This window comes from Lathamus discolor, chromosome 16 (genome assembly GCF_037157495.1).
Source record: "Lathamus discolor isolate bLatDis1 chromosome 16, bLatDis1.hap1, whole genome shotgun sequence".
Lineage (NCBI taxonomy): Eukaryota > Metazoa > Chordata > Aves > Psittaciformes > Psittacidae > Lathamus > Lathamus discolor.
In genome coordinates, this window is record NC_088899.1 from 8,223,523 (window position 1) to 8,250,714 (window position 27,192).

Below are 27,192 nucleotides of genomic sequence, written 5' to 3' on the forward strand. Positions count from 1 at the left end.
CCCTTGGCAGTCTCAGAGGGCAAGAACAAATGACTGGAAGATGCCCACAGCCACAGTCAATGGTTTTTATTGAGACAAGATTGTGCACTGTGTAAAGAGCACTTGGCAAACCTCCATCCCACATCCTCAGCAGTCCTTTCTGTATCTCACAGAGCTGCTATTCTCCGGGGGCCGCTGTAGTGTCCAAATCTGAGAGGAAGAAACAGAAAACATTGATTTAGGAAAGCAAGGATGGCACTGGAAGCACCTGAAAGCACTTCAAATCTGTGGTCTTCCCTTCCTGCCTGGGCACCCTCCCCACTGACACAGAGAGTCACCAGATAAGCAACAGGATGATGGGCTCTCTGTCCTCCAGCCTCTACAATCTCCCCATACACAGCAAGGAAGAAGGGAGGGAACAGAAATGGATCTGTAGGTGCCCAGATGCCACAGTGGTCACGGACAGAACAAGTTATGAGAACTTAAAGTATCATTCATGTGAGATCTCAAAGCCACTGTCAACACAACTGCTCTTTTGCTAACCTGAAAGTAAGAGGAAAAAACCTCCCAGGAAAAACACTACACCATTTTTCCATAGCAACTATGCTGCACACCTCTGCTGCACACCTCTGCAGCCCAGGGGGTTCACTGTAATGCGGGTGTCAGCGACCAAAGCTGTGAGCCACAGGTCTGACAGCACATAAAGGGAGACTGTGGGTGTTGCAGCGTTAGATCTGACTCCTACAGAAATCATGCCGATCCCTGCATCCACCCACCTGCTTCACTGTATTCCACTGATTTCAGGAAGAGTCCAGATGGTGGAGCCATGGCATTTGGTGGAAAAGCCATTGAGTCTTTTAACTCCAGTAACTCCTTTATATGATGAGGTGTTAACTTGCCCTGGCCAACTGCAACTAGAGCCCCAACCATCCTTCGGACCTGGAACAACAGAGAACACAGGAGCTGCCTTTGGAAAACTGAATGAGTCTAGAAAGTTCTGTTGAGTCCTGCTATTAGTAGCACTGCACTGTTTAACAGTCCACAGTTACTACTGATAGCAGGTCAAGCTAGAAACCTAATCAGAAAGTTCAGTGCCTGTCACTCAGAAAAGACTGATAGCACAATGATTTACTAATAGGAGTCTGCTCCTGAATGCAGGTACATCATTATTATTACACCCATAGTTCCCAGAACACTTAATTTCTGGTGTTACTCTACTCTCCTTAATACTAATACTACTAGTTGCTCCCAGTGCCATGGCTGCTTCTAGTCCAGCTGGGTGTTAACAAAGAAGCAAGCACTTCCCCCACATAAAGAATATTTTGCCCTTTGTTTTAGGTGCCAGTATCCCAAGTAGCATCCCAAGAAATATCCCAAGTCACAGCTCAGGCTCATTCATCAGGGTTCAAACCAGTCCTGGCTGCCCTTTGTATGCCTTTGGTATCACAGGCCTCCAGGAGCAGCTCCAGTGATCACTGAATTTCTTCAAAAAGATCATAATAGAATCCTAGAATGGTCTGGGTTGGAAGGGACCCTAAAGCTCCTCCAGTTCAAACCCCCTGCCACAGGCAGGGACACCTTCCACTAGAGCAGGGTGCTCCAAGCCCCTGTGTCCAACCTGGCTTTGAACACTGGCAGGGATGGGGCAGCCACAGCTTCTCTGGGCACCCTGTGCCAGCACCTCAGCACCCTCACAGGGAAGAATTTCTGCCTTATTATCTAGCAGTCACAGTCACCCCACACCCTGCAGAGGAAAGGTTTTCCTTCCCCTTTAGCTGGGATTGTGTGGACTGCCTAGGATCTGCACTCCTGGGGGTGACACACTAAGCTTGTCTGCAACAAGCAGCGGCATAGCATCTTCTAGTGACCAAAGCTGGTGGTAGGGAAGGGACAATTAAAGTAATTTATATGAATGAGATGAGGACCTGCAACACAATGGCCTTCAGCTACACAGCGGTACCTTGGAGCAGGTCTTGTTCTCACCACACGTGGGAAGCTGAGCAGGGGATGGTTTCCATTTCAGAAACAAGAGCAGCACCCACACATCCGTCTGTGGCAGGAAGCTCACACACATGCTGGGACAGCTGAGCTCACAGGTTCTTAACACATAAGCAACTATGTAGGGGCTCGCTTCTCTCTCAGAAAGCACAAAAAGAGAGAGAAACCCAAACCCAAGTAGGACAGCACCAGACAACACCCCCCAGTGCAGAAAACTGGTATTTCAAACACCTCTGCATGTCACAACTTCCCTCCTTCCACAAGCAGCAATTTCAGACCCAGTGGGTTAGCACAAGTTTCACACCATGGCCCTCACCTCCTGCATAAACACCCCTTATACTTCAGCATCCCTTATACTTCAGCATCCTACTGGCTAAAAACACTCTTTCCTCTGTATCAAGAAGACATGCTGTTCCAGGAGGGCCAACAATTGTACCTGCTGGAACCATGTGGCCCGGCAAGAGCTGAACCTCCTAGAACCTGCCAGCACTTTCCTTGGGCTCACCTGTACCCATTTCCACAGGAAAGCTCAAACAGCCTAAGGCAACATGCCACAGGTTTGCTGGGACCAAGTGTTATTTGACAGAGGAGCCACAATGAAACTCAGCTCTTGCCAGGGGCTGATCCCAAGCCATACCAGCGTCACCATCTCCTAGTCACTTTTGTCCATCTACACTGGAAGAACTGTCCTCCAGGGAAAGCATGACCTAGCCTAAATGTCCCAGCACCCTGTCCAGCTGAATCCTGAAAGTCAAAGTCACCACTTCCCTGGGGAGATTATTCCCAATGTTCTCCTTGTGATGTTTTCCTCTTAATGACCTTTCAAAGTACATTAAGCTCTCAAAAAACTTAATGTAGTGCTGTAAAGAAGCATTGGTCTAAGTGTCTGATCCAGTAACATCTACAACAGAATAAACCAAAATCCTCTAAGCAAACTGACCATGATTACCACTGTTCATGAGAAAGGTCCAACAACCAAGATACGTTTACTGAAAGGCAAGCACTGCATCTCCCTATGTGCTCTGATCTTACATTGCACTGTGGAATGCCAAGAGCCTGCCTTTAAGCAGATGGCACAGAGAAGCAGCACAGATCCTGGCCATATGTTATTTTCCCCAGCCCTCACTAGAGGTCATCCTATGCTGCGACTTTAGCTTTGATGTCTCCACATTTGGAGTTAGCTAGCATAGACGCAGTCTAATGGTATGCATTTGAAATAGCCATGTGCTTGGTGTCTCCCCTTCTGCATGCTAGTCAGCAAAAACATATACAGACAGTGTCTGGGGCTACTTACTCCTGTTCTCTAATAGAAAAGTCCACTGCCAGCACTTACAGCAGCTCCATGAGGTGAGACCAGAGGTCCATCTGGTCCAGTCTTCTCTTTATGATGGAGGGCAGGAGCAGATGCTGAGGTAGGAGAGTGCAGACTCAGTGCACACACAGCCTGTTCCTGTTTCACCCTCACCTGACAGCTCACTGAACAAGGCTCAGAGAGTGCATGAGCTGAGTATTATGGATAACTGTTCCCTCTGCACAGTGTCATTAAGTAGCATTTCCGTTTCTAATGCACTAAATGGGTTACCAGCATTTTCTCCTTTCCACAAGAGCATCCGATGGAGCAAATCCCTGCTGTATATCAAGCCCTTCTCAAGCACATTGTTGTTCTTCCCTTGCTCACAGCCAGACACCCACTGTCAGGGAGCTCACAGAGCATTACTTGGCACAGGATAAAACCAAATTTGGTTTGTCAAAACAGGATAAAAAAATAGCTGCTTGCTGTTCCCACAAAACACCCCCTCTCGCCTTCAAAAAACAAGCCCTCTCTTGCCTATTCTCTGTCTCAAGAGTGTGACCATGGCCAGGATAGGCAGACTGAGAACAGCCAACTCTTTCCTAATGAGGTGATCCATTAAGTTGTGGAGAGCTGTCTCCCCTGAGGATAGCAGTAAAAACCCCACTGGAGTTATTTCAAAGAAAAGCCAGCAGAGACCAGACAGCATGGCAGAGGGAAAGATCCTGCAGCCATGCCTGCATAGCTGAATCAGGTCTTCCCATCTCTCCTTTGTGCAACACTGACAATTACTTCATGCTCCAAAGCCAGAGAGTAAAATTCCAGGCAGTCTTTTGCTGGGCCCTGTGCCATTCAGCAGAGCAGGAACATATGTCTGTTGGGTTTCATTGCTCAGACTGCAGGGACAAAGATTGTAGAAAACAAAACTTTCCAGCCTCCCACACGATTCTATGACTTTGGACATTCATTTTAGACATAAAATTAAGAGATTCTCGTTCTAACAGATCAACCAAAGAACACAGAACCTCACCTCTCTGATGGTAGGTCCCTGTGTGTGTCACACAGCTACACCACCAGCTCTGCAACAGAGATGGCACTACACAGAGATGCAATACTGCTAAACTGGTCAATAGTTACAGGTTTGGTTCTTGGAGGCAAAGTGTGTGCTGAATCCAGCACCAAACAGTACCTGTCGGTAAAGAAATGATCTGCTCCTGAACTTCAACTCCCAAAACTCCAGTCCCCTACAGAAAGGAACAAAACCAGCATTTAAAAATCACGTTTCAAACGGCTCTTCTACACCCCCAGAGAAATATAAATCACAGGTGAATGCAAGTACAATGAATGAGAAGCTGCACAGCCCCCAATTAACCTGAAGCAGCATCATGAGCCTTTGCAACCAGACTGTTCATTTGCTACTCAGCTGCAGATAGTTTCTGGGGTGAAACAATTCCTGCCTTTTTGTATGCAGTAGTTTTATGGGGCTTGATCTTCTGCCTCGCACCAAAGTTAAAATCTATCCAAGTAAAAGGGGAAGGGCAACATAAAGCAAGGTGCAACTTAGCAACCTGCTAAGGTGCTACTGCTTTGAGGAATGCAGCCTGATGTTTCCTGGGGAAAGGAAGAACCAACCGACCATAGAAAAACAACTTTACCATTTTATTGGGAGCTGGTTTGAGAGTCATGTGGTCCTAACAGGCTTTGCAGACTGAGTTTCAACACTCAGCAATGCCTACTGTGACATCCACATGCTACTGGAAAGGGTAGGACACGCAAGTCAGGAGCCTGAGGAATCCAGCTGCAGCATCAGAACGCAGGCAATGGCAGACAAGCAAGCATTCCAGGCTAACAGTGAGTAGGAAACAGCAGGTGAATATTTGGGGATGGCTAGACACTGCTATGCAAAAAGACCTCATCCCCCTCACCAAATCTGTTCATATAGATCCCATTTTCCAGAAAGTTCTATGGTAGCAACCAATACTCCTTATCAGAACTCTACTGAGGCTCACTTCAATTTCACTCTGCTGCATCCTTACAAGCTACTTTGAAACAATTCTGAGGCTTTGCTGATGTTCCATGAATAGCTCTAACACTAAACCCCAATGCAAACCCCTTCTCAGAAAAAGCCCTGCAGGAAAGAACCCATATGCACGTTTCCTTCCCACAGATAGAAACAAAAGTCTGCTGTGCACATCAGATATACATGAAAACACGCACACATGGGTTTCATCCATCAGATACACAAGCAGGGCACAGAAATAAGCAGGGTTTCACTTCAGTACCTGTGTGCCCAAGCTTCCATGCTACAATCAATTCTAAAGTCACTTAGATAAAAGTAACAATAAAAAACTAACAGCTTGTAAGTGCTCTTTATATCGAACAGCATTCCTACAGCAAAGAGAGACAAAGCTTACCTTGCATAACCCAGAAAATCAGGTATTCCAGTGCAAACCCTCTCCTCTCCTGCCTTGCAATGAGCCTAGTAACTGGGTATCAAAGGGCTGTGGAGATTTCCATAAGTGTGAGAAAAGCCCAGCTGCAAGATGCTTGTTTGGGGTTCAGAGGGGCAGGCTGGGATTGGTGGAAACACCTGAGTATGCAGAAGGGGCTGCCCAGTCCCTGGGACAGGCCATAGAAGGAAGGTGAAGATGGGACAACCTGACTGACAGGCCCACATGGGGCATCAGGGCAAATAGTCATTGCAGCGAGCAGCTACAAGATTTTTTTCCTAGGATTTATAGATAAATTACTGCTTTTAGCCCTCCCTGTCACGTCTGTTGGCATATGCAAAAGGCAGCTCCTGCCCCCAGATTCTTCTATGTCAGGGAATAACAGTGTCTCTATCACTTACCTACACTCTGCTCTCCCCCAGCTCGATGCACATGGCACCCAGGCATGTGCATTGCTACACACGTGCAAACACCCAACACTTCAAGGTGATAATTCAACTCAGCTCTTCAGCAATGCACAAGGGACAATTTACAGCAACAAATGCCCCTCTCATCAACCTGCATGCACCTTCTTTAGCCAGGATACTCCTGCTCAGGTCTCTTAAGATCTATGAAGTTACAAAAGATGGGGTGAAATACTTAGGAAAAGCATCTTGTAGTCCGAAAAAGAACAAGATACTCTTTTTAAAGAGGCAAACTTTGGTTTTTCTTGCCAATCTCACAGATAATTTGCTTACCAGCAAAAAATTCCAGCTGTTTTTTTTCCACTTGGCAGCAGAAGCCAGCACCTTGCAATGAATAATACATATCCTGCTCAAACACAGGTAACAGAGCAATCACTCCCTAGGAAGAAGCGATGGGGCTGAGCCCCTCAACACACCCTGAGCATTCAAAAGCATTTTTGTATGGATGGGGCACTAAATCCACTTCCACTGTTGCTGAGCAACTGAGTTTGATGGAAGGAATCTTTTTAACAGTTAGCCTTTTAGACAGACAAGTGGTCAATTCAGAAGATTGGATTAAGTTCAGAAAGAAAGGAAAGGACAAGGAAGAAAAGCTGCATTATTGGACTAAGAGACCATTATTCTGCGGATTCCTCCCTCCAAAACGGAAAATAAACCTCCTTAGATCAGGCTAGAAAAACAATAAATATCTATTTGTAAGTTTTCAATGCTACCCCAGCCTTTCATTGCAGGAACAGATCATTCTGCTACTGCAGTGAAGAAATACAGATGCGCTTGAGGCATATTTGCTGTCGTCTTTGCAGAATGGGCAAACAAACACCCAGCTCCAGACTGGATCTGTTCCCACAGGGAGAGGTTTACAAATTAAAATTAGGACACTGTAATTAAAAAACCCCAAACAAACAAAGAAACCCCCGAACACCACCTCTCCTTTCACAAGGGCCAATCCTACAATCTTCTTTCTCCAGAGCAGAAAATCACAGCTGTGGTTATAACTAACAAAGTCTTTTAAGAGAGTTAAATGCCATTTTAATGCATTGAAACCAGGCTTTTCACAGCTATCCCCTACAACCTAAACATATAATGTGTCAATATTAATTGATTTAATGTAACAATGACTCACTATAAAACACAAGTTTGGCTCCATGTGTCACCAAAAGCAAAAATATTCCATCAGCAGCTTGATGCTTTGGATCCAGATTTTAAGTTTGCTCTCTCCCTCCCTCATGAGCTGTTTTTGGCCTCATGTGGGATAGGTTCATGCAGCAAGTTATGCAAAGAATGGCAATTTCCCTTTTTTACATTAAAATCAAAGGGATAAAGGAGCAGATCCATATTATATCTGAGATGAGTCAACTGACAACAGCAGGTCTGGATTTGGAAGGAAACTTGGTTCATACTCACAGGTGACTGTTAATGGTTATTTTCAGGTTAGCTCACTGACTCTGCTACTTACAGTACTTCTCTGTATCATAAAGGACAAGATAATCTTGTGAATGAAACATTTCACTGTTACTTGTGTCCCTAAACATAACCACACTGGATGGAGGGAGCCCAAGCTCTCCATTAAGCAACAGCAAACCAATAACAAACAGCAGGAATACAGCCACAGGACAGCACCCATTTTCCTCTCCAGCCTTCCTTATCCCATGGGGACAGTGCTGCTTAGCTGCAAGAAGGTGGCAAACAAACATTTACACCTGGCATTAGCTGCCACATCCTTGTGCTGTACCAGTGCAAGTGCCATACCCAACTGGCTGGGTCTTTATAATGTGCCTGTGTATTGTCAGACACCAGCACTGAGTAGGAAAAGCAGGAATCCGAGAGGACAGGAAGAACTGAAAGCCCAGAGCTACTCTGAACATAGAGATCTGTGTTTTTTCAGCTTTCAGTTTTTTATCTTACATTACTGATGGCAATATAAACCATTCTAAGACATGGGGAAAGAAACAGTGGGCTATTTGCAAGCTGCACTGAGGCTCTGCTGAAGCTTGGAGCATGGCACTTACTGTTACAGACAGCTCAGTAGGTATTCAAATGTAATGGAGAGTTGTGGGGGAAAACTACAAAGAAAAGGGTATCCTCCTTATCAGAAAGCAGGGAAATGCAGTTTGGAGACAGACAGGAGCAAGGTTTGCTTTCAAGCTGAAACACAACAGCTGTATCTGTGACAGAAGCCAGCATGAAAGCCATGATCAGATGATAAATACCCATGATCTTTCTGGGAATAAAAACTTGATTTACTGCTAGAGAGAGAATCTATCCAGCCACTTCATTTCAATACTTGCAAGACCTGGTCCTGAAGGAACCTGATGCTCCACAATCTTTTGTTTATGTAATGAGGAATATTGGACTTGCCTCCATCAGCACCCCCTGGGAAGACAGTAGGAGTTACTGGTGTGAACCAAGTGGATCTGCATAGCTCCAGCAGTGACTTAGGTGTTGGGTGGGTGTTTTCTATCTATTTGCAGCCCTTAGGCAAAGCTAGGACAGAAGCAGAGGGGGCGGAAAAATCCCATCCCCTGAGAGAGCTGGTCTTTAGCAACCAAAATGAGTGCAAATTCTGGAAGCACCTCATAGGAATTGCTCTGTGCCAAATTCCATACACCAGTTTATAATATCCTGCCTTTTAATGTACAAAAAACTTGTCCAGTTTCCCTTCCCTCATTCCCACTCATCTTTTCCCCTGAGGACATGGTGGAGGAGAGGGAAATAAACGTCCTTTACAAGCTGTCACTAAGCAGAACCCTGCTGACACCATCACAGGACTGTGAAGCAAACAGCGCAGCAAACAGGAGGTCAGTTACCAAAGCAGTGCTGGAAAGCAGCTTTTAGAGACAAAAAGAGCACCAGCTGAGCCGAGCAGCTCCTCAGCTGAGTATCTCAGCTCTCACCTGTGTTCATAGTGGTGGGACAGGAAACCAGAGGAGGGTTGGATGTCCACCTGGAAGACTGTTCTGATTGGACTCCGAAAAGGTGTGTCAGAGCTAAGAGAGCGAAAGGTGCTGAAGTCGTGGGTTCCCACCAGGAACTGAGCTGCTTCCTGCATGGCAGGAACATTCAGGTAGCTGAAATGAAAGACAAAAGGGAAGGAGCATCAGGTGGGACTTAGTATGTTACATAAGTCCAAATCCAATTAATTGATGAGAGGCTTAAACCTTGCACACAGATTTAACATGGCAGCATTGTGGAAACACACTTTGCAAGATGGAGTTTGTCTTCTAATGGTCCAAACCACAAACCAAGATGCCAAGTGACCTGAGGTCTGAAGGTATTCCAAACCCCAGGCTAGATGAGGGGTTGGCAGACACATGCTTCTACCCAAACCATTACCCTGCTGTGCTTCTTGTAACGGTTCAGTTCAAATAGCTCTATTGCTGGCTGAAGTGGAGGGCAAGAGAACCAAAATCCTTTGCAGTTTCTGGATCTTGTAAAGTGAGGATGATATTGCCAGCTAAGAAAATATCAAACACTATGATGGTTTTCCAAACCTTAGATTTGCAACAGCCAGAAGATGAAGTTAGGAAGCAACAGAAAAGGAATGAGAGAACTGTCAGAGATTAAGCCAGACTAAACCAGAGGTGGAGATGCAGAAGAAAAGGCCAAGGGTAAAACTCAATGTCAAGTGTCACTCAGATTTCTTCATTTGAAGTATCTAGGTCTGTTCAAAATAGCCTCCAGCAATGGCATTTAGACAGATTTCCTGACACATTTGCTGAACAGATGCTTATTTTTCTTGCTTTCTGTAAACTTCTAAGAAAAGCCTGAGCAAATATGCACGATCCATGATTTTAGTTTTCCACATCTTAACAGAAGTCAAAGTGTTTCTGAAGAAAACCAAAATTCAAGATGAGATTTACCAATATCATTCATTTTTTCACTGTCTTTAAGAAAAATAGCAGCACTTCCAGAATCCTGGTCACACTGAGCAGCACTGATGACACCTAGCTGGCGTTCAGATGGCTACAGAGGTTTACTGTGTATTATGTGTTTTATACACCAGACATGCTCAGTAGTGCACACACTATGAGTTTCTCCACTACCAGTAGTCCCAATGTCCCACGTTTTAGTAAGGCCCCTCCCATTCAGCATTGCTAATGTGCTCACTTGATCCTTTATGTGGTATTGCCATTAACTGCAGTGTCTGGACTAAATTTAATGCTATTTCATAAAGATTAATGGGCCTGATATTAAGGTCCATTGTGCACATACACATGAAACTGCAAAATTAGCTGTTATTTTTCCCTTCCACAGCCCACAGAAAAGAAAGTCAGCAATTTAATGTTAGCACAACACCATCTTCACCCCTCTAAGACAGCTGAGATCACGTTTTTCCCCTATTACCCACAATTGTTATTCCAATAGTGGTGATGAAATTGCCACAACTGGCTGCAAATGTGTTTTTCTACAATGCTGTGGAGAACTCCACTTTCTTGACTGTATCTTTATCTCAGTACAACATAAACTAAAAAGACAATAACAAATTATCTTCTGGGGTTTGTTTGGTTTCTTTCCTCACCCACTGTTTAACATGTTCCAAGTTGTTTGTTTTTTCTTTCTAAATGGCACTGAATTTGTTTTTCTTCCCTTGCATATACAAGTACTGATCTGTTATGACTCAGTGGCTACTCCAAGAACACAAGTGAACACTGAGCCAGATATACCAGTTTGTTATTGTAGGGTTGCTTGGAGTCATTGGTCTCACTACTCAAACATACAAGCAGTCAGACAGGGAACGAGAGAGCAGATATACACACAGTCAACTACCAGAAATAAAACTGGGAAAGAAAAAATAATACTAAAAAGAAGAATCCTCAGCCTTCATTCTTGTCTGTCTGTATGGTCTCACTTAAACTCTGGGATCTGCCAGGCAATGCATTTCTGCCTATCTGCATCATGTCAGAGCACTGCTCCTCTGGCCAGCTGTCTCAATGGGTTTGCTGTATGAACTGGCAAGGTCATCTGAGGAAATGCTCATCAATTCCATTAGGGAGGGACACACAAAGCTGTTGATGGACTTTACCTGGAGTCACTGAATATTTCAGCACTGCTAAGCATGTTTATTACAGGTAACACCATACAATTCAGAAGAACTGTAAGGCTCAGTGAACGTAACTCAGTGCAGTTGCACCCATTTCAACAGAGAAACCTTGGCAATGTGAATAGGGAATCTGGTCTCATGTAGAAATTACCCCCTCCCCCTTCCCTCAAAAGCCAAGCCCTTCCATAGTGCTGATGAGGCTCCCCAGGGATGTTTAATGGAACACACTTACCCTCCCCCAGGAGCCCAGCAGAGATCCCTTTCAAACACTGGGATTTCAGAATGATGAGAGCAGCCCATCAACAGCCGATAAACGTAGGTTCTTGACAGCGCAGAGAAGCGTGCATGGAAGGTGCTGGGCACCCGGTGGGCATTCAGAATGCTGTGAGAAGACAGAGTGAGATGGAGAGAAACGTCATGCACTAGTTCAAAAGCTTTTGTCTGGTCACCACATAGATGGGAACTGAAACACGCAATGGATTCTTTGAGAAACCACACTTAAAATTCATTAAATCTCACTCTCTGCAGAGCCCATGACTAACCAGTGACCAAGGATTTGCATCTCTAGGCTGCCACAGGCATCTGTCAACTGGAAGAAAACAGAACAGCCTTAGCATCATCCCTGTCATCAAACACACACCAACTTTGGGTCATCTATCAACACATTTTGAAGATGCTCATACCATCACAAGAGGCTAAGACCAGTCAGCCCTTCAGCAGAGAAATGGCAATTGATGGTGTGTGCTCTTTGAAGCACAGTGAGACCAAATACCTCACCCAGCCCATCAAATCGTATTGCAGATCTGGCTGAGGGCATGTGTGCTCCCAGCCATGCTTAAGTTAAGAGGCAGCAACTTCCTAAGGCAAGCTGACCCGTCCAGCTGTGGAGCACACCTTACAAACATTGTGCCCTTCTGCTGCTGCAGATCCACAGCTCCAAATGCAAATGGGAAAGACTCCCCCAACAGCTGATACCTCTCACTCTCAAAGGTTCCACAGCTTGTTGTAGCAGATGGAGATAGCTTAAATGAAGTCACTTCCCCCCCACAACCTCCAAGACAAGCAGGACTACGCTATAGCAATGAAAATAAATGTGCATCCCACCATCACCTATATTGAGTCTGTCTGGAAACAGAACGCTGCATGCAGGAAACCTCCTCACATGTCATGTGTGCAGAAAATGGCTTTTGGGAACGTTCATGTCTATTTATCTTCTACTGACTCTGGGCAGTCAACTCAAGAATCAGCTTTCTAGGCAGCTGATCTCCCCTGTTTTCTTCCACAAGCAACAGAGAGAAATTGCCTTGTTTCTCTAAGCCAGCACCATCATTACCATCAAACACAGACAGCTTGGTAGCCAGAAGGGATGGAATGAAAGCTGTTAGAGAGGAAAACACCCTTCTCTCCAGCAAGGGAGAAAACAGCTTCCCTGTGTTCCTGCTGCTGCCCCAAAGCATTATCATTGATTTGAACACATCAGCACAGTTTTTACAGGATTTGATTTTCCCTTATCCCAGAACACTGACTACTCACCACACTGCAGGGAGCATATAGCAAAGAGCCCCTATTACATCAGCACCGTCTCTCCGCAGGTGTTACTTTAGAGGATACCTTTCCTTAGAAGGTATTTTTCTCCTGCTGTGTGCCCTTCTGTCTTTGGAGTTTAGCATAGTGAGGAGAAGGGACCCAGGACAGCCAAAACATACCATTTGGGACCAAGTAATAGAAAAACCTATTTATTTACTTGAAAAAGGTTGGTGCTCCAGGGATTTCTGCCAGCTGAAGTGCCTCTGGCTCACATCCTTTGACTGCAAATGCTCAAACCACAGAAGAAGAAATTAAAGCTGAGGCACAAAGATTTGCAGTAACAAGCCCCAGATATTGCTCCACTGCTATAAACCCTTGGTAGAAATGCAAACTACATCCTCCAGGCCTGTGACTGAGTTTGAACAGAGGACCTCCAGCTTCTTCTAAACACAGGAATATAATAATTACATTTATTTCCCTTGTTTACATGCCTCCACAAGAATTTCATTTATCTTGAGCTTCTCTTACTAACATTTATGTGATTTTTTTTTTTATTCAATAACCATCCTTTCACTCCCTCTGATAGAGTGATGCTTTCAGAAAAGCCTAGTTATGCTCACATGGTCTTCCACACAGGCACCTTTTCTGCCTCTTCCAGCAGATTCAATTGCTACCAGAGGCTTTTTCTAGCTAGGAATGTCTTTCCAGCATTTATTCCAGCAGCTGCATTTCAGGCCTTGTTAAGATCCCATTATTTGAAAGCCTGCTGGTAAATACAGACTCATGGCATACTTTACCTTCTCAAAGGAGCCTGAATTTCAGAGGAGACTGAAGAAAGAAAAGCCCAAAGCCATCTAACTAGCAATGGTAATTTACTGGATACAAAGATACTCTCCACAAGTACATCCTACAGAAGTTAAACGGCAATTTACAGACAGTGGGAGGAATCTCAACTCTGTCTTCTTGTTCCTCAAGAAGCATTTACTGTGTGCTTACAAAACTGAAACCAGAAATAGAAGGTGTAAGTCTACTGTATTACCACCCCTACTTAAGGGGCTAAGTCCTCCTGAAGTCACCCCAACTATGAAATAAACTCTGATCTCTGTGGACAAGATCCTTTCAAATATGCTTTGCAAATCTAAAAAGACAGATCAGGTGACAGAAGAAACCCATCATGCTACAAAAGGTTATTATTGCCGCTGATACAGTCAGCAAGCTTGGAATCTTGTTTCCCTTCCAAGCTCATCACCAATAACGTGTTCTCACAAAGATCCCTCTCTCCATCACCCCCTGCTTGCAACCACATGAAAGTGGTGAGTTTTCTCTTCAGCATTAGGAGAGAATTCTTCTTGGCAAAGTCATATTTACAGAGGAGAGGATGGTTGCTGAATACACTCAGACTCATGCCCATCACCAGGCTCTTTAATGGAAAGCAGCTGAACCATTTTCAGACCAAGGGAGGAAAGAGAAGTAGAGCTGACTGCATCCTAAGAAACTCTAACTGATCAGGACTGTACTGCATTTGACCAGAAGATATCACCCCTGATAGGTACAACCCAGGTCTTAGTGTGAGATAAAAAACTCCTGTATGTAAGACCCCACTGCTGCCTCCTTTCAGAGATACTCTCTAACTCAAAACCTTCTTCAGCAGCAATCCTGTTTGCTCTTTGACTAATCAAAGCACCACAAAGCTCACTATAACTATGTATGTAGGATTGCTAGTATGGGAAATGGAAGGGTCACAACAGTAGATTTCGTTCTCTCAGACAACTTATTCCATTAAACTCAGACAATGTAACTCACATGTTCTAAGCCTAAACTCGGGAGAGACGCTGAGATTCAGTGGCTGGTGACACACAAGAACAGACTGATTATTACAGTGGTATCCTCTGGCTGTAAAATCACCTAGTTTTGCCTCTCAAACAACTGCTTTAGTCCTTTAAGGAAGGAAATCAAAACTATGACCTACTTCATGCTCCCTGTAATAGCTAAAACATCCAGAAAGGGTTTGATTTTCATAGATTCTGACCTAGTTTTCAGGCTGAGCAAAAAGTAACAACTAAAATCCTGCACAAGTCAAATTCTATTTCAGAATCTTTTCTTTGTGCTTTAATTGACACAGCAGCCTGGAAAGAAATCACCTCCAGCCCCTCAGCAGATGCACTGGACTCTTCACACATATGTCAAAGAAGGTGAAAGCTATCAAGGGACATAACTCACAGATGTTAAGCTGCAATTTAGCTATCTTGAGAGGATTTGCTTTGTGTTCTGCCTTCTCAGCACAGAGGAATCTAGCTGTCACTTTAAGAGGCAAATGGAAGTGCAAATCTGTCAATCCTCTGTTATTATGCTAATATTAAATCTCAGGTTTGGGATGCATGATCTGACTTGTTACTGGATGGCTGTTTGTGGGCTGTGTAGCAAAAGCAGTGAAATCAGTTTTTGCTTTGCTTTCAGGTACCCACTGTGAAAAGTTTGCTTTCAGGGAGACTCCACCAACTCTGCAAACTGCTAGAACACATTTTTGCAAATAAGGTGTGGGGGAGAGCAATTTCCCTTACACATTTCTGGGGACTGACAGGGATGCATTTCTAATGGCAGCCACACTCTGTAACAAGCCCAAGTAGCGTAACGGTCATCACACACTGCCCTTATGTTGAGCTTACCTACTCCAAGACATCACAAGAGGGTCCTATGGAGGGACAGTAACAGTGAAGCCAACGCAGACAGTCAGAAGACTGTCAGGATCAAAGTGGTGTGACCCTATGCTGTCCACAAAACTGTCTGAGAGCTGTTAAAGGAACTGTAAACATCCAGGGAAAAGGTCAGTTGAAACAACATAAAACAGCCACTAACAGGAACTATGTGCCTCTAGTAATAAAGCTCTCTCAGTGCCTTCCAGCTCTCTTTCCTGAGCTCAGATTCCAAGGATTTTACTTCCTCTTCCACTTCACCCTCTGATGGCTCCCTTGGTACTTGTCTGGAGGTGAAGGAATGCAGCTAGCTCCAAGAGAGCAGCTGCAGCTTCTGCTCCAGTCACTGACCAGGCTAAGAGACTGCAGATAAAAGGTCCCAGTCTATTTCATAGAATCACAGAATTATTTCGGTTGGAAAAGACCTTAGGATCATCCAGTTCCGACTGCCTGTCATGAGCAGGGACACCTCACACTAGACCATGTTGCTCTAGGCTCTGTCCAACCCGGCCTCGAACATTTTCAGGGATTAAGCATTTACCATTTCTTTGGGCAACCTGTTCCAGTGCCTCACCACCCTACAGCAGGTTTGAATGTTTACAACGTGCTTTGAAATATGCGATTCAATTGCAGATCAACACCTTCTGCAAAGCATGACACAGTTCCAACCAACCCATACTAGTTCACTCTTTGCATGGCATGTGGAACATGCAAGAAGGACCTCTTGGGAAAAAGTAACACCCATCTTTCATTTCTCCCTCAGACCCCAAACTATGTGAGCACCTGCACATTAAGAGCTGAATTCACTGTTCCCCAAGCCTTGGAGAACTAGAATGTTCCCCTGCAACACTGAGAACAGATGTAACTACAAAGTCAATCCTCAAATCCCAGGCCTTACTATGTCAGCATTTGTGTCGGGTCCTGTTTCGCAAAAAGATTAGAAGGTAAAGCAAACTAGGTTGAAGCAGGAAAGGCAAAGCGTACCTGATAGTAATGTTGCTCATTCTTGCAACAATCCTGCATTGGGGTGGGGAGGGATGGGCTCTTTGGTCCTGGGCCCCTGCTCTGGCATGGAGAATTTCTCTCCATAATCTTTCTTTATGTACATGTCATCAGACATCAGAAAGACTGAAGTCTGGCACCTTGCATGACAGTTCTGCTAACCTAAATACCTCCTGTAGATTACCCACCTTCTTGCACAACACTCTCGTCATGGTTTAAACAAAGTCAGCCATAAATCACACAGTTGCTCTCTCACTCCCCCACTTCTTGCCCTCCCCCTACACCCGGAGGGACGGAGAGGAGAACTGAAGAGAATGCAACTCCCACGGGTTGAGATAAGAACAGTTTAGTAACTAAGGTATAACACGAATCACTACTGCTACCCCCAATAATAATAATAATAAAGGAAATAACAAGAGGAAAGAATACAACACCTCAACACCAGCCGACCGATAACTCATCCAACCCCACTCGACCGAGCACGGACCGATACCTTGTCCAACCCCACGCTGCCCTCGCCCTTCTGGGTAACTCTCCGTTACATCCTGGGCATGACGTGCTGTGGTATGGAATATCTCTTTGGCTAGTTTGGGTCAGGTGTCCTGTCTCTGCTTCCTCCCAGCCTTCCCTCCTCCCTAGCAGAGAGCATGAGGCTCAGAAAGTCCTTGGCCAGACTAAAACATTTGTGTTATCAGCTCTGTTCCCAGGCCTAAAGTCAAAACACAGTGCTGCACCAGCTACTAAGAAGGAGAAAAGTAACTGCTACTGCTGAACCCAGGACAACTCTGAAATGCTTTGACACACTCTTCCATACAGTACCTCACAGAGATTCAAATCCTACTGGACCAAATCCTGGGCAGACAAAGCCAATCTCTGCCTTGAAGAGTTTAGTGTATGCAAATAAGACAAAGCAACAGAAGGAGGAACAGACCACAGCAAAGCAGTTGCTGGCAAATGGCGTGTTGATTCTATAACACAGCACAGATTTGGCTTTTAGTCTAAAAAAGCCCCCAGTGTTTCATTCTATCTACCCTTTAACCATAAAAATGCACTCATGTCTGGGGAAGAACACAGAATACTGTCTGACAGCTGAGAGAGAAACTGCACAACAGCTTGGGAAGGAAAGCAAAGAACACGAAATTCAATCCACCTTCTGAAAAAGTCATGGGGTGTAGAAATTACTCATCTAACTATGCAAATTCCAAACAGAAACTGTTGGTTTAATGACAATTTTTTTCTGCATTTGAGGGTGGGCATTTAGGCTTTGCTCTCATGCAGAATAAGCTCACTGTGACATTCTTCAACAAGTAATAACTCTAACAAGAAGAAAGAAGGAAACAGGAAGAAGAAATGGCTGTTCTGCTCTCTGTAGATTGTTGTATCAACATTCATATGCAATACTTCCTGGTCATTAACAGTTGGGTGTAGCATGAAAAGGACTTTATCCCATTGAGTAAAACATCAAATCTTGCTACAAAGATATTCAACTGGAGTTTTTGATGTAACTTTTCCAAACAAAGTTAAGCAGTACCCTTGGTCTAGCAGGGAAAAAAAAGGGGCAGATGACACGGGAAGGGAGGAGCAGACTGCCAACGCTAACAGCAGCTTTGTATGCTTGTTCTTCATCTTTTTGCATAGATACAGGTGAGAGGCAATACTGCAGCCAGGGTTTTGATAAGTGCTAATTCAATAAAGAAAGGATATTAGCGAGTTTGGGGAAGAAAGCAGCACTGAAAGTTAAATACCAGTGTTCTAACTCATGTGTGAAAGTAGAGTCATCCCATTGGATTCAATACTTACATAGTGACCCCAGTCTCTCACAACTACTCTTGTTTTAGGGGTACCAGCATAGATGATCTAACAATAACAGGGGTCTGGCGGTAGTAGAAATACACACGTGCAAGGGAGTGGTTTGGCAACACATATTAACAAAGGAAAATAGAGCTTGTGGGTGAAGAATGGAGATCATTGCTGCATTTCCTCCTTTCTCCAACAAGAAGTAAGGATTTTGACTTGCCACCAACTTACCAGATTGGCTCAGGCTTCAGGTAGTGATTAAGACCACGGACAAGCTGTTTCTCCTCAAAAGCTGGCTTCCCTGGAGCCCTCTGGATGTCAAGGTGAGCAGAGTTGCAGAGTGCATGGACACCAGTATCTGTGCGGCTGGAGATGTGGAACTTGACAGGAGCAACAGGCTTTAGGTTCTGCACTGCCTTCTGGAAGCCAAGATGAGATGGGATTCATGAATAGATGACTTGCTTCAAGCTAGCTAGGAAAAAACATCCTCCTCCTTGCTGACCATATGTCTCTTTATTACTCACACAAAGAAGTAATTGGGAGTTTTACCATGGGCTGCAAACAAAGGGATAGAGAGAAGCCTGTCTGGGGGACTTCTAGCACCAGTGGCTTCTCACCTTTTGTCCTGACATTACCTCAGAGCATACAAAATGCCATATGAGCTTCCTTATGTGCACAAAATAAAGTAAAATATATTATCTGCCCATCCTTTATATCATTGGGTGAGTGAGAAAGAGGACAGAGAATTGCCCATTTAAACCCAGACACCATCCCTGCAATTTACTGCTAAAAACTGGACTTGGATTGCTTCAGCAAATCTTAAAGTGCTGCAGAATCCAAGCCTTAAAGGGCTGGAAACAGCACACAGGGATGTCTGAATGACATCAGCCAAGACACCTGAAGGAGCTTAGGCTGCATCTTCTGCTTCCAGTGCAGGCCATAACAGTGTCAAATACGGCATCTTATTGCTGCGGGCGAAAGTTCCTTTCCATCCTCAATGGGAGCATGGCTACAGAGAGCAACATGCTTCCATTAACTGCTGAGAGCAGAGGAGGAGCCAGGGACCAGATGACTAGTAGCATACACTGATGTAATGCATTTATTAGTCCCACTGAGAAATATAAACAGATCTAAGAATCAAGACACAGCCCATAAAACACACGAGTAGTTGAGAAGCTGACATTGAGCTATACCAGCAGGTACAAAGAACCACAAGACAGACACAGGCCACTGGCAGTCACGAGGTGGGATTTCCTTGTATTTGCTGCTTCCACAGTTGCATTAACACAGGACTTGGCTAATTCTTGACAGTACTGTTTTCTTCAGGAGCTAGCGTTGCCTTAATAGTCAGGTGATGCCTCACTCATGCCAAGACCTCTGCCACAGCAAGACTAAAGCAGAAAACTTCCAATGTTATTTATACCATCAAAGAACTTATGTTTTATAGTCACAGAGTTCAAGCTTACTGGAGCCAAAAGGCCCCAGAATTACACTGCAGCTGAAACGTACTGTAAAACTTAGTTAGCAAACTGTACTGCAACAAGCTGAACTTCCTATTCTTAAGGCAAGGGGAAGAACAGCCACTGAGATCCTCTAGGTTCTGCCTATGGATTTTGGCATGGATTTGCTGGAGAGCCAACCTGTGGCTTGGCCTGTTGTTTCCCTTTCCAGGATGTTCCTATCCACACAGCTGGCTTTTATCTCCCCACCCTGTTTCTGCCTTTCCATTCTGCCCACTAACAAAGGACTGGAAAAACAACTGGTCGAATTACTACACATTCCTGCTGGGAAAGTAAATAAAGCCCTGCTAAATGAGTCATTAATATGGTGTCTTTTAATCAAGATGCACACACACACAAGAGACAGAACAAAAGAGATGCTAGCATGGTTAAGCAGGTAGTACATATTGAAGGGTCTGTCCAGACTGGCCTATGTTTAGTAAAGCCAGAGTGGGTTTTGGTGAAGGACAAACACTGGTAGGTCAGCAAGTTCATGGAATACCAATGTTAAAACTATAGTAGGTCTTATGTACAGTAATTTAAAGTAGGTTGCTGGGCCACTGCAAAATACAACATTTTTCTTTGTGAGGACAGGCCCTTAGAAAATTCAATGTAATTTACTACAGGGAATGAGTGAAGCAGATCTGAAAGACTGAAAAAGAAGAAAAGGCAGAAAACCAGATGAATGACTAAAAATTTCTTCCCCTTTCCCATCTCCACTCCTGAGTAGTGAACCAGTCTTTATTTGATTTTCATTTGGTACCAAGAGTCAACAGTTTGAACTGCTGACTCACAAATACCTTCCAGACTCCTACTATTGAGTAGAGAGGATTCTGGGCTTTCAAAAGTGTACCCTTAAAATGCATAGGAAGGTAAAGGAAAATGTACAACAGAGCTGCAGGGGAAGGCCTAGGAAACAGAATAAAATGACCCTATCTTTTCTTCTTCCTAATCCTTCTATTTGGAGTTCACATGTGGTTACAGTTAACAACAAAAATCTTTATCTATCACCCTTAACCAGACAGAAATTAAATAGTTTTCTGGCTTGTGCCTCAGCAATTTGTCTTAAAGCAGAAGCTGCATTTTAAGAGCACAGCTTCTGCAAAGATATGTCTGAGCTTTGCAAGCTCCTCCCTTCTTCCACCCTCTTCTCCCCCTTATTTCCCATCAAGCAAAAACCAGGCAGTGGAAACACAGTTCAGCGGGGTTAGAGAGGGGCAAAGAACAGGAGAGAGCATGTAATACATTCTCCTCTCTTGTTAGGGGCTTGGAGAAGTTTGGATGCAGTGCTCCTTTGGATCCGACACTGCATCCAGACAAAGCTGGACAATAAGAACACTGTTTGGAATGCAGACTCCAAGGCAAATCTGGTTGTTTTCCCCATTCAGGTCAGCCAATGAATCCACAAAGGTGCAGGACTGAATGACACGTTCAACAAACGGTATTTTCATAGCTGCCCTTCTCCAGCACAGCTTTCTCCTAGGCAAAGCTCTCTGGTGAAGTGACTGAAGGATGTATGTGCTGGGCATCCAAGGAGGAATATGACCACCACAACCAAATCTCGGATTGTGAAAGCTAAAAGCTTTGTGGATTCTTCCTCCAAGCCTAACAGGCATGCAAGCTGATAATGTACTAGCAACCGCTGACTCCAGGTTCAATTCTAATATTTCACTTATACCCCACCCTAACTAATCTCCTTAAAAAGAGCATTTCTGAACTGATAAACTTTTTTGCAGGCAACTCAGAAATGACCCCTTCACCTATGCAAATGTCTCCTATCTGTACCATCCAGATGCCCTTTTTGCCTACAGAGAGCTGATGGTTTCTCCTCTGGTTCCTGTATACTTTCATCTGTGAATATCACCCACACTGCTAAAAGCCCCACATTATTTTCATTTAGTAACTGCTTGGATAGCAACCAGTTTTTCCTGCCCTTTCGGAAAAGGCAAGCCCCTAAAACAAGTAGGCCTTTCATCTGAGCAACTCAAAAGGCTTTACTGCTATTAATCCAGATCCCTACCCTGTTAGGTATCACCTATGGATTCCTATGGGGAAACTGGAACAGAAGTTAAGCCCTTTACTCATGGGGCCCAAGGTAAAAGGCAATAGAGAAGATAAGGAATAAAGAAGCTGGGTTGTTCTCCCAGTGCTCAAAGTTCTTTAAGCCACAGAACATGCAAATACCCTTCTCTTTAGCAGGTGTAACAAACACTGAAATCTTGGCTTGGCACCTGCTGGAGGCCTTTCACTGAACCAGATCTCATCCATTCTCAATTTTGCCTTTACTTCCTGAGTCATAGCATTTCCAGACAACCATATTCCTGGAGCAGCAACAAGCATCCCAGAGTGTCAGTTTATCCTCTAACATGCTGCATACCAGAGATGCAGGGGAAAGCATTAGCTGCATGTAGTAGGTCTGTTCTGCTAACAGGTTTCATTCACTAAGTACTTCCATATTTTGAATCACGCTGAAATTTCCGCTGTTGTGTGCCAGAATGATACAGATCCACATTCCAGATTGCTATTCCTACTCGCAGCTCAGTTCTCACTCTTTACAAATGCTGGAGAAGCAAGATGAAGAACAGGCCCACTGCTGTATACCACCTATGGTGGGGAAGCAGAAGTTCACCTGCTTCTCTCCATGAAGTCCACATAAAAGATCATCAGGATACTCAGCATCTATCTCTGCAGGCATTAGGAATGTTTTTGAATAACTGTCTCTTTTAAAGCAGCTGAACCGCACAATCCATTAGCTGCACAGACGCAAGGGATTGCACTGCATTGCCAGGAATGCTGCACAACTTATAGGTTGCTATGTTCTAACAAATAGTAACATGCAAGCTTCTGGTTGCAAGTCATCACAGCCTCACTGATTCAATGGGTGCTATTTCAAATGAAACTAATAAAAATCTAACTCCTTTTTAGTGGAACAGATAAAAGTTGAAGTGAAAGCCAGGAAGAAAAAGCTGGGAAAGTGGCTTCTGCTAGAAGAAAGGGTTTCCAAAGCAATCCCCTATGCCACTGAATTACTATTGAAATAGGGGTTAAAGATAACAGTTCTCTTGGTCCATTTTCATTTCTTCCTCCTCCCCTCCTTTTTTTTGGGGGGTTGTACCAAAGCTGCCTTGCATAGTAAGGAGTTTGCATATATTCTTTTTCTCCTCTCCTACTCCCCCTTTTCCTTTCATGAGGAGAAATATCTGGCCTTAGCACAAGCCTGCTGGCCAAACAGAGCTTCGTGTGGGGAGGATTAGTTTTGGGCAGCATTCACTAGCACAATGGGAAACAGCACACTCAGGAGATGTTCAAACCAAACATGAAAGGGAACTTAATTCTGCAGATCTTAGCAGGCCTTGCATATGGTGCCTGTTAGCACAAGCAACATGTTGCTACTCACTTTAACAAAAGGTGCTGCACAGGAAATCTTCCTTTACAGCAGGGACATTTGTAAGAACTGAGACCAGAGCATAAAGTCCTGCATCTTACAAGTTTCCACAAGGAACTGGAGGAGCTAAGTCACAGGATTCAAACTTCTCCATCTGGGAGGCAAGGCCTGGAATTTTGTTTTGGACCCATCACTAGCAAGCTGGGCTTCCAAATACTTCAAGACATTGTCTCCAAGAAAGAACAAAAGTGATGCCTGCAAAGCTTACCCTCCTCAAAGCTATATTTAAAGCTCTACATCTGTCCCTGAGCTAAAACAAGTCTCCACTTCCTTCAGACAGTCCCATAGCTCTGTTACATAGCAGTACTGAGGACTACAAAAACTTGCATCCTGCAGGATATAGTGCTTTACAGTGACAAAGGGTTACGGACAGGCCGCCTGCTCAGCCCCAGTCCAGCTATCTTACCTTACCCCACAGAAGACTGCAGCACCACACTCACAAATCAGCTCATTACAGTTCTAATGACACAGCTGTTGAAACACAAAGTCTACACCTCCTCCCAGGTTATTTGCTTGCCTGCAACTGCAGACAAATGTCTGAACATACTTCGAATACAGTAAGGATCTCATTACAGATTTAATTTTGCCCTTCCCTTCAGTTGCCTTCCTGGCTTTGGAAAGCTGGGAAGTTCAAGGCTGCACAGAAATGAAGGAAGGAAGATAAATTCCTACAGGCCCCAGAAGTTTTCTATTAAAGCTGCTTTAAGGCTTCCCATGTGGTTCTAATAGACACAGCTCTGCTCAGCAGTGCCCACCATCAATACCACCACATGAAAGCAAAGCACATATCCCAGAACTGGCCTGCAAAGTGCTGATACTGTGAAAAGACAACACCAAATAAGTTTATCTTTTTCTTTTTTTCTTCTTCTTCTTCTTTTCTCCTTTAATCACCCATCCTACCCATTTGCCTGTTAAAACAAAGTTACTTGGATAATGCAAAACAACTGCTGGGCTCACCCAAAGTCCGGCGCCTGGGGCTGAGACACTGGATGGTTCAGAGCATTAGATAAATGAGATAAAAAAAATCCTCTGGGGCTCTTCTTTCAAGATGTGCACAGTATTTATACACTTTCTCCACAACGGTCTCAGGCAAAAAGCCATACAAATACACCCACAGAACTCTTACTCAAGCCATTAACTCATCACACTTTTCTTCTGCAGACTGCTTAGCAAGAGCTATCACCCTCACTAAGCAAACCAAGGCATGGTGTGGAAACGTCCAGGCCTCAGAGCGGCCAGGTGGGACAGCAAGGAGCAGCTCTTCTACAACTCTTTTCCTTCAACAGACAAGGATTGAAGCTAATGCAGAGCATAGACTCACACAAACAAGCACGGTGGGTGCACTGCCTTCAAACTGCTACAGTTAGTGATCTCAAGTTAGAAAGTCTGATTGAAAATGGGATCTGAGTAACAGAAAGGTTGGTATTAATACACAGGTGAGAGCTCACCTGAAGCAATCTCAATCAATCTCTTTTCTGAGCAGGCACAGCCTTCATTTTGAACTACGTGATGCTTCTAAGACAAGAGAAAAATAACACACCTTCCTTTCAATCCTGCCCTGCACAGGATCATGGGACTCTCCAACACTGCTCTATAAATGCAGCTCAACAGCAGCTTGTAACCAAATTACAACTGGGTTACACAAACATCCAGGTGTGCTGAGCAAGAGACTCAGTTCCTACTTGCTGGTGTAACAGTGGCCCTTTTGCACTCGTATTGCACAACTCACTCCGAGCCCAATCAGCACTCACATCCTGAAAGCCATTCTTACATTCTTGAAATCCCTGGGAGCAGCACAGGAACAACAATGATGACAAGATCATACCATTTTTTCCCCTGGCATATTAGAAGAACTCCAGAAGAATGGAAACCAAGCTTTTTTTTTTTTCTTCCATTGGAACAATGGATATCCTGGTGTGCTTTGTTCTGAAAATATCTATCAGAGATATCCTCTCCCAAGAGGATGCAAGATCTAGAAGCAGCACAGCTCAGCCTAATCAGAACTGAGGCAGTTCTGAGAACAAGTGGAGGCATAGCCACAAGTGCTAATACGAAGCTCACAGGCTTAAGTCCCTTCAGGTGTGCCAGCACCTGAGCAGGGGCTCTTAAGAGTTCTGAGCTCAGGTGCCTCAATTTCAAGTCTCATTAAAGGGGTCACATCTTTATCAGGGTCCAAATGTGTCTGACTTCACCCCCGCCTTATTTCTCCCACCTGTATACTGACATGATTTCTGAACTCTGTTTTGAATATTACAGTGCTTAACACTATGTAAGTGTCTCTTATTGAGTGTCAATCTAAGAATAATACTTATCTCTGATAATATCTGTAATTCAGCAATGTGACCCTAAGAAGTTTAATTTTAATGACAATATGATTAGCAAAACACCTACCTCCAAGTAATTCTGGACTCCAATCAATGACTGATCATTTGAAGTCTCCATAACCCCGCTGCAGAGCAAAATAAATACAATAGTGATATATACCAGGACCCAAGGACTTCGCAAAGAGCCCACCAGCACATCCAGAAGTTAATGGGGACAGTCATCAAACCGTTTGCTATAGCACGACCTGGAGGCTGGCACAAAAGATAAGGCAGACAAATTACACTAGAAAAGAAGTTGCAGATACATTATTTCAGGGGCTGGTTGCCTGTTGCAGGTCCCTTTCTTTCAGGCTCTCTGAATGTCATAAAGTGACTAAAAGGCCACAAAGACAGTCTGTGGTGAGCTTCCTTCCCTGCTGCAGAAGTCACAGCCGTTCACAAAAGCTGCTGAAGTGCAGAGAGACACATCCTGAGGCTAAACCCAACCTACCTGTAACTACTCAGTAATTTAGGTCAGTACCCACAGTGATACAGACCATGCACTGTAAGAGTTGCGGGTTTTGGCACATGATAGTATTATTCTGTATAATCCTCAAGAAAACAGGCACAATTCCAGGGGTTGGAGCTGTGCAACTTCTCCCACACGCTTTCTTTGCCTGTAAACAGGCACAGCTACGCATGTGGGATGCCTAAGGCGTGGGGAAACTCAACCTCAGCTACCACCTTGCAGGACTCAGCCCACAGACCACTACAGCTGCACCCCTGGAGCAGCACAAGCATCTGCACCGCTGGGAACCGGACACACCACTGGACACCCAGCCAACCACCATCACCACCACTGCAGGAAGCAGCAGCTTGCCCTCCCTGAGCCCCAGCCCGAGATAACAAGTTCGCCTTCTTTCTCCATCCTTTGATGTTTTCTCTGTGCCTATTTTATGCATTTCCTGCCTAAACCATCCCCTTCCTTACACTTCTGTGCACAGCAGAAAGCACAGTCCAGCTGCCTCCTCTCACCTCTCAGCACGGATTTAACCCTCACCTAAAGCACCACATGCACCCATCCCTTCCCCAGTTCTCCCATCACCACGTAGGGCTGACCCCCTTCAGTGACGACCGCCCCTCAGCAGGCGCTGATTCACTTCCACCGCTCACAGCGAGGATGCGGTGAGGCACCTACCTATATTTAGTGCCAAAGTACTGAAAGAACACTAGGTACCGCGCAGGGGGACACCCCACCATGGCTACGCCCGGAGCCGCCCTGCGGCCCTCCCGCCTCCGCCCCGCTCCCCTCAGCCGGCTTCCCGCCGGCGGCCCGCCCCCCGCCACCCGCTTCCGCCTCCGCCTCCGCCGCCGCGGGGCGGGGCCCGCTGAGGCGGCGTGGCGCGGCGGGCGGGCCGCGGCGGGGTTGGCTCTGCCTGAGGGAGCGGAGTGGGTGGGTGAAGGTGGCTGAGGCGGGCACGGCAGGGGGAGAAATCCCGCTCAGGTCCTGTGCTTCATCTTCCCAGGGCTCTTCAGGCATTAGGTTTTCCTGCGGGCAGGCTCTTTTAGTGATCAGCTTTCTTTATGCTGGCGTTTGCCGTTAGAAGTGACCTGAGCAGGAGTTAGGTTTGGGGTTTTGTGTCCGTTTCTGATGAAATTGAACCGTTGGGCTGTTCTAACACACTTGTGGTTGACTCCTGAGT

General features: G+C 45.0%; 1 protein-coding gene across 7 annotated transcripts; it reads right to left on the reverse strand.

Moving 5' to 3' along the window:
* Positions 1 to 51: 51 nt before the first annotated feature.
* On the reverse strand, positions 52 to 26,803 carry PUSL1 (pseudouridine synthase like 1). Of its 7 annotated transcripts, none has more exons than XM_065696539.1 (8): positions 26,688 to 26,803; positions 25,578 to 25,635; positions 18,474 to 18,658; positions 11,456 to 11,605; positions 9,077 to 9,250; positions 4,458 to 4,512; positions 756 to 918; positions 52 to 189 (listed from the first exon to the last, which is right to left on the reverse strand). In XM_065696539.1, exons 1-8 carry the CDS (start codon positions 26,747 to 26,749, stop codon positions 158 to 160), a joined length of 879 nt encoding a protein of 292 aa, XP_065552611.1. In that variant the 5' UTR covers positions 26,750 to 26,803; the 3' UTR covers positions 52 to 157. The 7 variants fall into 7 exon arrangements, with proteins under 7 accessions (XP_065552611.1, XP_065552610.1, XP_065552613.1 ...); XM_065696538.1 differs by having other exon boundaries at positions 18,474 to 18,661; XM_065696541.1 differs by lacking the exon at positions 26,688 to 26,803 and adding an exon at positions 26,609 to 26,668.
* Between the last annotated feature and the right edge of the window lie 389 nt (positions 26,804 to 27,192).